At 45.1% G+C, this 13,476-nt stretch overlaps 1 protein-coding gene across 2 annotated transcripts in view; it reads left to right on the top strand.

The window, feature by feature from the left end:
- Nucleotides 1-13,171, top strand: part of olfm3a (olfactomedin 3a) — a 51,767-nt gene extending 38,596 nt beyond the window's left edge. The window contains exons 2-6 of one of the 2 annotated variants that reach the window (XM_033985835.2): nt 1,971-2,114; nt 3,976-4,128; nt 4,744-4,963; nt 9,177-9,283; nt 10,744-13,171. In XM_033985835.2, the coding sequence (XP_033841726.1) occupies nt 1,971-2,114; nt 3,976-4,128; nt 4,744-4,963; nt 9,177-9,283; nt 10,744-11,421 (1,302 nt within the window). In that variant the 3' untranslated portion in view covers nt 11,422-13,171. The remainder of the gene's footprint in view (nt 1-1,970; nt 2,115-3,975; nt 4,129-4,743; nt 4,964-9,176; nt 9,284-10,743) is intronic. The other variant, XM_055230021.1, reaches the window with a different exon arrangement.
- Nucleotides 13,172-13,476: the final 305 nt, after the last annotated feature.

Below are 13,476 nucleotides of genomic sequence, written 5' to 3'. Positions count from 1 at the left end.
TGAGGCTGTGCATTCAGATTAGTGCCTCCAGTTAGCATCAGGAGCATAATGTGTCTCACCCCAGTGCACACACACACACACACATGAGCAGCTCTTAATGTTGAACCACAGTCTGTTTACGTCTGTGTAGAGACGTGTCTCATTATGAAGAGTTTTATCCTTCAAGAATCAGGAAGTGCGCTGTTAGCATGCTAGTTGTTATTATGTTATTAGCATCACTGTGACGGGGAAATGATCATCTGTGTATATTGAACCAGGATGGGCGAGTTGATGACAAAATAAACCCTTGACCCCGCCCTTTTCTCTCATTGGCCTCCGTCACACTCCAAGTGATTGACAGGTGGATTCGACCAATCACAGTGAAGTATGAGCGTTTGAAGCAGATGTGAGTTGATTAAATAAAACTGTGATGAGATGTTTTGACGTATTTCCTCATGTTTTTAAAATAACATCATCTTATCTGTGTAATGTGTTTTCGCCGTAGCGTCAGATCAGCCGCTTCATTAGAACAAATAAAACCTCAGAGTGTTTGTGGAGCGAGGTCTTGTTTACACGACGCTTCTTCTTCTTCTGCTTTACATTTGACAGCGCGCGCTCCATTAGCCTCCTCGTCTTCTTCTTTGTTGCCACAAACAGCACATGTCTGAGTGTCTGACGGGGCATCCAGACTAATTGACATTCAAGTCTTATTACATTTCCTGTAGCTCAGTTTGTTTTTGTCGTCTTTGCCAAATTTGCTCTGAGGCTCCAGACGAAGTTTTTATAACGTTATTTACAAGAAAAACAAGATGGCTGCAAACACACACACACACACACCGGTACACCCCCACACACACACACACACCCACACACACAGGTACACACACACAGGTACACACACACATATGTTCAAAGCTCCTCCACCTCCCACCTCCTCTTCCACCTCCATCTCCTCCTCCTCTTCCTTCTCTTCCTCTGTGTGTAAATGTTCAAAACTCCTCTCCTCCTCTTCCTCCTCCTAGTTCTTTTCCTTCTGCTCTTCCTCCTCCTCCTCCTTTTCCTCCTCTTCCACCTCCTCTTCCTCTTCCTCTGTTTAATGAAGCAGTAAATTCATTTTTACCTTTGGTCAAAGTGTCAGGTTTGATCTGAAGAGTTTGATTATTTTAAGTGCTCGATGTTGATTTATGTGAACGAAAGACGGAACAACACATGAACACGCCTCAGACACACATGAACACGCCTCACATACACATGAACACATGAACACACCTCAGACACACATGAACACATGAACACACCTCAGACACACATGAACACGCCTCAGACACACATGAACACATGAACACGCCTCAGACACACATGAACACATGAACACACCTCAGACACACATGAACACATGAACACGCCTCAGACACACATGAACACATGAACACACCTCAGACACACATGAACACGCCTCAGACACACATGAACACATGAACACACCTCAGACACACATGAACACGCCTCAGACACACATGAACACATGAACACACCTCAGACACACATGAACACTGGTCTGAATGTTGGTGGTTGAAATTTCGTTTTTGACCTAAACCTCGACCTCAGTATGTGTGTACACTGTGTGTGTGTGTGTGTACGGGGTGTGGGGGGGTGCGTGTGTGTGTGTATGGGGTGTGTGTGTGTGTACGGTGTGTGTGGGGGTGTGTGTGTGTGTGTGTGCGAGGTTTTAGACCAAAAAAAACATTTAAAAACTGCAATGAGCTTTCACACAAAACATTATAATCTGTGGAGATTTTTATGTTTTCTGTATTTGAATTTGATCATGAAGTGACTCAAAATTAACACATTTTGAGGTTTGCAGACGTGTTATGAGTGTGTTTTATTACATATTTGGCACTTTTAGGCTGATAAAAGTCCATGTTTTGCTGTGTTTTATTACATATTTGGCACATTTAGGCTGATAAAAGTCCATGTTTCGGTGTTTGCAGACGATCGGGCCGAAGGAGGGCTGGCGGGTGTTCAACTCGGCTCAGGATGCTGATGGGAGGTGCATCTGTACCGTGGTGGCCCCAGAGCAGGGCCTGTGCTCCAGAGACGCTAAGAGCCGACAGCTACGGCAGCTCCTGGAGAAGGTAAGAACGAGTCAGAGCCATGTGGACGCTCACGGAATTACAATCGTACGAGGACGGCTTTGTTTTTAAGTTCACTCAAGTATCTCATTGTCGGTGTGAACATGAACACGGGCCAATGGTTTTGCTTTGTCTGGGATGTTCCGTAGTTTGACTTTAACAGGTGCTGCTGTTAAAATCAAAACCTGCATCTTACTGTGTTTAGTTTGGAAAATTCTGGCCAAAACAATAACATTGTCTTGGACCGGAGCAGGTGGCAAACCCTCCACCAGGAAAGTCACAAACTGCACCTTTAAAGACTTTTGTTGATTCTCTTGAGCAAAAGAAAATGATAAAATCTGACAAGAATAGTTCGAACTGAAGAAGTGGTTTGTAGGAGTGAAGACGTTCGGCTGCCAAACGTCTTCACTCCTACGTTTTGTCCAGTGACAGATTTTATATTTTTCTTTTGCTATGGACCTGGACGACTGAGGGATTATACAAATATGTTCCTTCTTTTATCAAAACGAGGCCGTCTGTCCCTGTCGATATCTAGATCTATCTATACGTGAGCTCAAAATACATGAAATGAAAATCACTTCTTTTTGCCTTTAGGGTCGACAGAAAACTACAGAACTTGGTGACCCCAAAATGGAACCTGATCAGGACAGGTTCATTTGTAAAAACAGAAAAGTTGAAAAAGTGGTCGGAGGCTTTAGTGTCGTGATGTTTTCATAAACCAAAAGTATTTTACTGCAGATACAACATGACTCCTATGATAAAACTGTACATTATTGTCACTGATATTATCTTTTTTGTCCATTTTTCAAAAGTGCCGTTGCTGCTAAACTCTTCAAATATTCCTGTCTGAATGCTAACCCTGTGCATGTACGTGTCTGTTTTTATCTTTTATCTGAACTCAAATAGCCCAGGCTTTGTGGATGTAAAACTGTTTTTAAAATAAGTCTCTGGAGTAATATTCTTCATCTGACGGATTTTAAAATTCTACGTCTGTGATTCTTCAAAACACGACGGCGTCTCTGTCCTTTAAAAAACACATAAAACTCACACTGTTCCACATTAGTTCTAGTCTAGCACCGGTTTATGACACATTGGACACATACACAGCAGTGCCTTCAGTTAGACGCAGTGAGACGAGCAGAGGACTTCACAGGTTTCAGCTCTCGGTCTGGAGTAAAAGTCAGATTGTTTTGTTCCGCACTGGAGGCGTGTGGCTCAGACTGTGACGCTCGTCCTTTTTATGGCATTGAATAAGAAGAACTTCACGAGACTTTAGCTGCAGATGTTCACACGGATTTAAGAGAAAGAGCAGAACCCGCCCACAGCGTTCCATTTATTAATTATAAGATAGTTTAGATACAGGTTTATTTCTGGTTGGTTCCATAGACTCTATATGTAAATGAAAAAAGCTAACCTGCTAGCCGCTGCGTTCCAAACAGGAAGTGATCTCCGGCGCAATTCTGGTTCATTTTTTTACTACTTTTTGGTCTTAAATGTTCATATTAACCCTCTACATGATCCTGAGGTTTTTATTTCACGATTGTGTCTGTAAATCAAGATATGAACATTAATAACAGACAAATCAAATGCCTCCGTGGACAGGTTTGATTGACAGCGATGTTATCTTCAACATCCTCGCTCCTGATTGGCTCTTTGGTTGCTATGATACTCACAGTCGGAATTCCAAATATGCAACTCTGCTCCAAATTAGCCGCTATGACTGCTCGAGCCTCGATGAGCTTCATTTGACTGGGACCAAACTCTGTGGGTGACTTTTGTTCTTGGTCGTCCTCATCAGATCTTCTCATTTCGAACCAACATGAAAACGCCTTTTGAGACGTTGTTGTTGTCGTTGTCTTCTCAGGTCCAGAACATGTCTCAGTCCATAGAGGTGTTGAACCTTCGCACACAGAGAGACTTCCAGTACGTGATGAAGATGGAGAATCAGATGAAAGGCCTGAGGACCAAGTTCAGACAGATCGAAGAGAGGAAGTCCATCATGGAGCGGAACTTCCAGGTCTAATCTCTGTTCAAAACTCGATCGAGCCTCATGTCTGGACACTTTATTATAAACTACTACGGCTCATTGATTTTACAAACACAACAACCACAAGGCATCATGGGAGATTTTTGCGCACACACTGTGTAGGTGGACGGTTCAGTCTTGTTTACTGATGTGTCCTGGGGTGAGGCCGCCCACCTTGTCCTGGTGAATGTTTGACCTTTAATGGTCGTCGTTGGAGAGGTCAGTGGTGCAGAGTGACCCCGGGGCAGCTGCGGCTACAGAGAGTTTAACCAACGCCAAGTGTGACCAGAGCGAATGAGCTGAAGTACAGAGCTCAGAGGAGCCGTGTGTAGAATGTAATTTAAGTATGAAACATTATTACATTTAAATTGGAAAACAAAAAAAAACAAAATGCAGTTTTGTCCTGATCATGAAAAAGAATGAAACTGATAAAACTTTTACACGTGTGGATTAGTTGTAAACACAGACTGTTTATATAAAAGGACATAGATAACCTGCTAGCATAGACCTGCTAACCACCGCGTTCCAAACAGGAAGTGATCACGGGCGCACTTCCTGCTCCATCGACTCTGTTATGTGACGTATATTTGCCGTTTTCACCTTTAGGAGATGAAGGAGAAGATGGACGAGCTGAAGCCGCTGATCCCGGTGTTGGAGCAGTACAAAATGGACGCCGCTCTCATCTCTCAGTTTAAGGAGGAGATCAGGAACCTGTCGCTGGTGCTGGCGGGGATCCAGGAGGAGCTGGGAGCCTACGACTACGACGAGCTGTACCAGAGGGTCCTGCGGCTGGACAGCAGGCTCCGCTCCTGTATGGGCAAACTCAGTACGTCTCACGGAACAACTCCTGTTTTATTTTCAGTTTCAGGTCAAAACGAGCAGATTAAACGACGTAGAACAGATAAAACTTTCACTTCTGAACAGTTAGAGCCACACGGCGCACAGGTAATGTCAAATATGAAGCTCTAGAGCGAATCAAATCTTCAAACTCTGCTCAGACGAGGCTTTTGGACGCTCTCGTTAAACTGTACGCTGTTCTACATAAACATGAACACGCAGAATGTTCTAGTATTTCATCCCAAACATGATTTCTGAGTTTGGATTATTTCAAATTCAACAAAGAGTTCGATTTACAGCCGAACATAACCCCAGGCTCACACTGTAATACCAGGGCTGCAAACGTGTCAAGTTTTGATCTGGAAATAGGTCGTTCATCATGTGAATCGCGTCGATCTGCAGTAAAAATAAAACGGGGAAGGAGGTTTATATCAGACGGCTCCTTTGGTTCAGGCTCCTCCTCTGAGCAGAGTTTACAGCAGGACAGTGTGTGTCAGGAAGGAAAAACTCACACGGAGAGATTCAAACGCTGACCACAGAACGATTCACACACAGCTCAAAAGGTCAAAGGTCATAAAGCAGACTCAGGTTAAGGTCACACTTTATTGTTATATTATTGTATATTATTGTTTCCCTCAAGGAAATTTAGCAAAAGACGAAATTAAATCTGTCACTGGACAAATCGTTGTTGAAGACGTTTTGCCGCTCGTCCTAGTCAGGTCTTCAGATTATTGCAGCTGGACACTGCCTCGCTGAGAGATTTAACCCTCGACTTTTATCTTTTTTTAGCCATAAAACTCACGTTAAAGGAAGTATCAGCCTGTACTTTTGCCTTTTTTCACACAACTATCTCTATTTTACACATCCATCCGTATTTTTCCTTTGACGCATCAAATAACTCTGCTCTGATTGGTCGTCTCCGAGGGCGACGTAATGACCGTAATGACAGTCCATCCATCCATCCATTTTCTTCCGCTTATCCGGGGCCGGGTCACGGGGCATCAGTCTAAGCAGGGACTCCCAGACTTCCCTCACCCCGGACACGTCCTCCAGCTCCTCCGGTGGGACCCCAAGGCGTTCCCAGGCCAGAGAGACATAGTCCCTCCAGCGTGTCCTGGGTCTTCCCCGGGGCCTCCTCCCGGTGGGACATGCCCAGAACACCTCCCTAGGGAGGCGTCCAGGAGGCATCCTGAGCAGATGCCCGAGCCACCTCAGCTGGTTCCTCTCAACGTGTAGGAGCAGCGGCTCTACTCCGAGCTCCTCCCGTGTGACCGAGCTCCTCACCCTATCCCTAAGGGTGCGCCCGGCCACTCTGCGGAGGAAGCCCATTTCAGCCGCTTGTATCCGCGATCTTGTCCTTTCGGTCATTACCCAAAGCTCATGACCATAGGTGAGGGTAGGAACGTAGATTGACCGGTAAATCGAGAGCTTCGCCTTCTGGCTCAGCTCCTTCTTTACCACAACGGACCGATACAGCGACCGCATCACTGCAGACGCTGCACCGATCCGCCTGTCAATCTCCCGCTCCATCCTTCCCTCACTCGTGAACAAGACCCCGAGATACTTGAACTCCTCCACTTGGGGCAGAGACTCACCACCCGGAGAGAGCAAACCACCTTTTTCCGGTCGAGAACCATGGCCTCGGATTTGGAGGAGCTGATTCTCATCCCAGCCGCTTCACACTCGGCTGCAAACCACCCCAGTGCTGCAGGTCCTGGCTCGAAGAAGCCATCAGGACAACATCATCTGCAAACAGCAGAGATGAAATCCTATGGTTCCCAAACCAGACCCCCTCCGGCCCCTGGCTGCGCCTAGAAATTCTGTCCATAAATATAATGAACAGAACCGGTGACAAAGGGCAGCCCTGGCGGAGTCCAACATGCACCGGGAACAGGTCTGACTTACTGCCGGCAATGCGAACACAGCTCCTGCTCCGGTCATACAGGGACCGGACAGCCCTTAGCAAAGAGCCCCGGACCCCATACTCCCAGAGCACCCCCCAAAGGACACCACGAGGGACACGGTCGAATGCCTTCTCCAAATCCACAAAACATATGTGGACTGGTTGGGCAAACTCCCATGAGCCCTCGAGGACCCGATGAAGAGTATAGAGCTGGTCCAGTGTTCCACGACCAGGACGAAAACCACACTGCTCCTCCTGAATCCGAGGTTCGACTATCGGTCGGATTCTCCTCTCCAGTACCCTGGAATAGACCTTACCGGGAAGGCTGAGGAGTGTGATTCCCCTGTAATTGGAACACACCCTCCGGTCCCCCTTCTTATACAGAGGGACCACCACCCCGGTCTGCCATTCCACAGGTACTGTCCCCGACCGCCACGCGATGTTGCAGAGACGTGTCAGCCAAGACAGTCCCACAACATCCAGAGACTTGAGGTACTCAGGACGGATCTCGTCCACCCCCGGAGCCTTGCCACCGAGGAGCTTGCCAACCACCTCAGTGACTTCAGCCAGGGTGATGGACGAGTCCGCCTCTGGGTCCCCAGTTTCTGCTTCCTCCTCGGAAGACGTAACAGTGGGATTGAGGAGATCCTCAAAGTATTCCTTCCACCGCCCGACGTCGGGCGGTGTCGTAATGACAGTGACATATTTAAAGAGCCTCATGTCTCTACTTTGAGACGCCGTTTGAATTTACACACATAAAGTCCACAACCGCGAGTCTGTGGGCGGAGAAAGCGTCCGGCGCTTAAGAGTTAATTCATCTTTAGAGTTAATTCATCTTTTGTTGTGGATCAGACCTGGACGACTCAGGGATTAAACCGACATGAGGAAATTTGTCCTTTGCATTTGACCCGCGCAGTCGTCCACCCAGGGACACGTCTGTATGATCGTGTTGAGTCTTGGTCAGACTTTAGCTCGAGGATCGTGTGGCGTTTGTTCTAAACGTCCTGATAAAACGTAAACAGGACACAGATTTTTGTTTAAACTGTGTGAAGATCCCAGTCCATCTATTGTTATTTTTATTTTGCATTTACGTGGAAGTAAAAACATGAATTTACCTCTGAAATGTGAAAAGTACAAAGAGCTGCAGAGATTTTGTTCCAGACTCTTTTGTCCTACACTCACTCTTGTGTTTTTAGTCAAATTCACACTTTGTAGAGTTAAAATAAAACTGCAGTAACGCGCAGGTGTGAGAATAAACAGACCTCTGAGCACAGGCTCGTCTGATTGGACGTCCCAGTGTGTCGCTCTGTGACTGTAGCCCCGCCCCCTCCTGCACCACACACCTCAACGCACCTCCATCCGATTCCTAAAACAATTCCCGGCTCTTTATTTCAGACACACATTTCACATCTTATTTGTGTTCAGGTCAAGTAAACGCACAAACCCGTCTCTTACACCTCAGACTCTTTGGCTCCTCCTGGTTTTACAGTAAAAACCCACGGCCCCGTGCGCCGTAGACAGAGCAGTGCTGTGAGATAGCGGCCTCTCGGGACGGTTACGCTCCCGTTTCCACGGCCTCAGATTCTAGTTATTTTCATGTGTCGTCCCAAACCAAATTGATACTGTGTTTTGGAGGATGTGATTTTTGCTCAGAGCCGCGGTGCTGAAAATTGTTTCTGATCCACAGACTCTTTGGTGTAAAATGTTCTGTGCTCCCGCGTCCAAAGAGGAAAAGAGAGATAGAATTCAAAGAGGAAAAGAGAGAGAGAGATAGAATTCAAAGAGGAAAAGAGAGAGAGAGATAGAATTCAAAGGGAAGACAGGAAAACATAATAGGTTTTGTGTGATTGCATTGTAAGTGCACACAGCAGCAGCAGCAACACTTTAAAAGAAGAAAAAATACCAGCGGAAAAAACGCTTCACTTCAGCCTCGTGTTACTTTATATTTAGAAAGGACATTTTAAAGCCGCACTATGTAACACCTGCTTTTACATCCACACAAAGGTCACACTCTCTGAGGGTCCAGGCGTGAAACTGGTTTGAGCCAAATGCACTCGGCTCTGGTCTCACCTGGTCTAATCCCATTTAAACTGGTCTAATCCAGTTTAATTTGGTCTAATCCAGTTTAAACCTGGTCTAATCCAGTTTAATTTGGTCTAATCCAGTTTAAACTGGTCTAATCCAGTTTAAACCTGGTCTAATCCAGTTTCATTTGGTCTAATCCAGTTTCATTTGGTTTAATCCAGTTTCATTTGGTTTAATCCAGTTTCATTTGGTTTAATCTGTTTCTTTTTTGCAGCTTGTGGCAAATTAATGAAAATCACTGGACCTGTGACTGTAAAGACCTCGGGGACTCGGTTTGGAGCCTGGATGACCGACCCCCTCGCAGCGACCAGGAACAACAGGGTAAGAACGAGAACAAGAACTAGAACTAGAACAAGACGGAACAACAGGGTAAGAACGAGAACTAGAATGAGAGAGAACAGGGAAAGAACGAGAACGAGACGGAACAACAGAGTAAGAATAAGAAGGAGACAAAACAACAGGATGAGAATGAGAACAAAACGGAACAACAGGGAAAGAACGAGAACTAGAATGAGAGAGAACAGGGAAAGAACGAGAACAAATAGAGTAAGAACGAGAATGAGAACAAACAACAGGGTATGAATGAAAACAAAATAGAGCAAAAAGGTAAAAATGAGAATGAAATGGAACAACAGGGTAAGAACGAGAACGAGAACAAAGATGGAAAAATGGAAAGAAGGAGAAGGAGAAGGAGAAGGAGAAGGAGAGCGGGTTATGTCGTTAGAACGAGACGTTTGTTTGAGGCCGGACTTTTACAGATCAGACTCAAACTAGAACAGAGAGAATGAGGAGTCTGTTTAACACAGACTTTGTTTTAAAAAGGTTTTAAAGAAGCACTGTGTCACTTTTCTGATGAAGGGTTTGCCGCCTGCTTATCTCCATGGATACTGTCGCTTTGGCTGAATGTCTCACAGTGTGGCATTAAACGTGTCGACCTGCATCGTGTCTGGACGTGTTTTTAGAGCAAAAACTCTGGATAAACATGAATTCTAACTGTGAGGAGGGCGGCCTCTCCACAGATCTGACCTGTACCTCTGCCCAGTGAGGTCACTTATATAACTTAAATGTCATACTGTGGAACATTTCAGCATTAGACAACCCTCCACCACAAAAGTACATAGGGCTGCTTTAAATCCTAATGTTAGTTTGTTGTGTCTGTGTCAAATTAAAGCTTTTGTTTTCACTGATTTTAGTTTTTGAGGAAAGTAAATTTAAGTTTTAAGTTTAAATTTATTTAAACTATTGGTCAAAGAATGAAATTGTAAAGTTGAAAAAGTGACAGATTCCACCAAAATGATCCACTTTTCTGAATTCATAATAAAAATGCACCAGTTTTATTTTATTTTCTGAAGCTGAACACGTTTGTGAAGAGACAACAGTAAAAAAAAAACACATCCACCAGAGTCAGATCATTTACATGTACACGACCTGGAGCCTCTGCTGGACCCAGCTAATGCTAACAGAGCCGCTAATGCTAACAGAGCCGCTAATGCTAACAGAGCCGATTGATGTGCATAAACGGCTTCTTGAATCTGCGGCTCGTCACATAAACGCATTTGTGTCGTCACATAAACACATTTGTGTCGTGTCCTTGAGTCTCTGCCTCCACAAAATAACAACTTTAATTTCAAAAATATAATTCTGACATAATCTCTGTTCGACCTCGTCGACGTCGTTCGCTCTTTCTCTTTGATTCATTACTGTGAGATTTTTATGATCCAATAAAAACATAAAAGTACAAAAATACAAACTCATAATGTTCCTGTTTGTTTTCGTGGCAGATCTGGTACATGGACAGCTACACCAGCAGCAAGATCGTGCGTGAATTCAAAAACGTGGAGGACTTCGTGTCGGGGGTGGTGTCCAGGACCTACAGCCTCCCGTTCAAATGGGAAGGAACCAACCACCTGGTGTACAACGGCTCGCTGTACTACAACAAGTACCAGAGCAACATCATCGTCAAGTACAGCTTCGACACGGGCAGCGTCCTGGCACAACGAGCTTTAGAATTCGCCGGATTTCACAACATGTACCCGTACACGTGGGGCGGGTACTCCGACATCGACGTCATGGCGGACGAGCTGGGAATGTGGGTGGTGTACGCGACCAATCAGAACGCGGGGAACGTGGTGATATCTCAGATCGACCCGGACACGCTGCAGGTGCTAAAGACGTGGAACACGGAGTACTCCAAGAGGAACGCCGGCGAGTCCTTCATGATCTGCGGGACGTTGTACATCACTAATTCTCACCTGTCTGGAGCTAAAGTTTACTACGCCTACTCCACCAAAACCTCCACGTACGAGTACATAGACATCCCCTTCCACAATCAGTACTTTCACATCTCCATGCTCGAGTATAACGCCAGAGAGCGGGCGCTGTACGCCTGGAATAACGGGCACCAGGTCGTTTTCAACGTGACCCTTTTCCACGTCATCACAACAGAAGACGACTCTTAGGCTGGAGAGGGACTTGACTTTGGGAGGACGGACTGAAGCGGGACTGAAGCAGGACTGAAGCGGCTCTCGTTCTGAAGGACCTCGACGCTGGAGCTGCCCCAAAATGAACTCGTTGCTTTTACTTGAACTGTTTTTTTTTCTAAATTGTGAATTCAGATGTGGCAGAAAAAAGCATGAACCCAAATGAGACTTTACATCACCAAAGTATCAGATTATTACGATTAAACCTGATGCACTTCCTCCTTTGGTTTGGTTTAAAGCTCCACATTTACACTTAATCTGAAAGACCTGGACCTGTGTTTCATTCACACGTTTCACACATAAACCTGCAGATTTAGGCTGAGTTCTTCTCTCAGACTGAAAACACTCTGTTCCACCTTGTGATGTCATCATGTGGTGATACAGGAAGTGCTCCACTGTGTTTTTAAACTCCACACACCTTCATTTATAGAATCATTTGGATCATTTCAGTCCTGGAGTTGTCTCTTATCTCGACTGAACTAAAGGTAAAAGGAGGAGTTAACATGAAAACTACCACCTGATGACATCACAAGGTGGAACGTCGCATTTTGATCTTTGTAGATGTTACAGACTAATAATAAAGTGACTCAAACATGTGAATGAAACAAAACACAACTCCAAGTCTGTTTTTGAGGAGGAAACATTAAAACATGAAAATCACAATCAACTCAATAAATTCTGAAGAAAATCTGACTGAGACTTTGGTGATTCTCACAAACCTGCTGTTTTTTCTGTTTCTCTTTTGTGTTTCACGTGAGCGGCCATGTTTGTTTTTGACACTAATGGACCCTGCTTCTCTCTGATTGGTTAATCCACCTGTCAATCACGCCCTCTGTGGACGATGAGACGCCACGCGGCTCCAGGGTCAGAGAGGGAGGGAGTGGACAGGTCACAAAACAAGAGCACTTTGGTCAGAGGAGGAGGTCAGAGGAGGAGGTCAGAGGAGGCGGTCAGAGGGGCCGATGGCACAGATTGTCAGTCGCGCTTCGATCCTTCTACCCCAGGGCAGCTATGGCTCCACCAGCAGCATGTCGCCACTAGAGGCGCCATTACAAAAGACACACTATGTAACTTCCACCACCTGCTCGTCTCCATAGAAACGTTATTGCTTTGCCTGGAATGTTCCACAGTATGGCATTAAACTGATCTATTTTTAAGTCACAGTTACAGGTCTGATCTGTGTAAAGGACGCTCGCTCTCACTGTACGGATGCGTGATGTAATGTATTTTAGAGCATGTGTTAATTATTAATGCCACACTGTGGGATATTCCAGGGAACATTTCCATGGAGACAGACCAAACACCAGAAAAGTTACACAGTGGACCTTTAGTAGCTGTGGTCATAATGTTTTGGCTGGTCTCATGTTTTTTGTGTTTACGTTGGTCTGAAGCTGAAGCTTTTGTGCATGACGTCACGTTTGTTTCACGTTTGTTTCTCGTTTGTTTCTCGTTTGTTTCTCGTTTGTTTCTCGTTTGTTTCACGTTTGTTTCTCGTTTGTTTCTCGTTTGTTTCTCGTTTGTTTCTCGTTTGTTTCTTCAGACGCTGCTGTAACTGTGTTTTTGTCTGAACGACGTCAGTTTAAACTATTTAAATCTATAGACGCTGTGGTTTATTTAAAGGAGCCTGTAACTTACTGCTGTCCCTTTGTCCACGTGAACAAAAACATTTGTATTTTTTATAAACGCGTCATATTTGTCTGTTTCATGATTAAATATTGTACATTTCATTACCTCCATGTGTTTGGTCCAGTTCATAGAAACAGGACTTTTTCTCTGTTTGGCTTTTCCAGCTGAAGAGTTTTGATCCTGGTTTTTGTTGTTTTTTTCTGACCTTCACTAAACTCGAGGCGATTCTGCCGACGCCGAGCTGCACCTGGGACCTACTTTTTGAATTTTGTTTTTTCCATTTCCAAATGGAGGATGAAAACATCAAAAATAGAAAATGAATTTCATAACCGAGTTCATATCCCAGGAGCCACTAGGGGGCGTTACACTTCCACACAGCACGTCCAAACTAAACCAGGACTAGAACTG

This window comes from Periophthalmus magnuspinnatus, chromosome 20 (genome assembly GCF_009829125.3).
Source record: "Periophthalmus magnuspinnatus isolate fPerMag1 chromosome 20, fPerMag1.2.pri, whole genome shotgun sequence".
Classification (NCBI taxonomy): Eukaryota; Metazoa; Chordata; class Actinopteri; order Gobiiformes; family Gobiidae; genus Periophthalmus; species Periophthalmus magnuspinnatus.
This window is presented reverse-complemented; position numbering and strand designations above follow the sequence as displayed.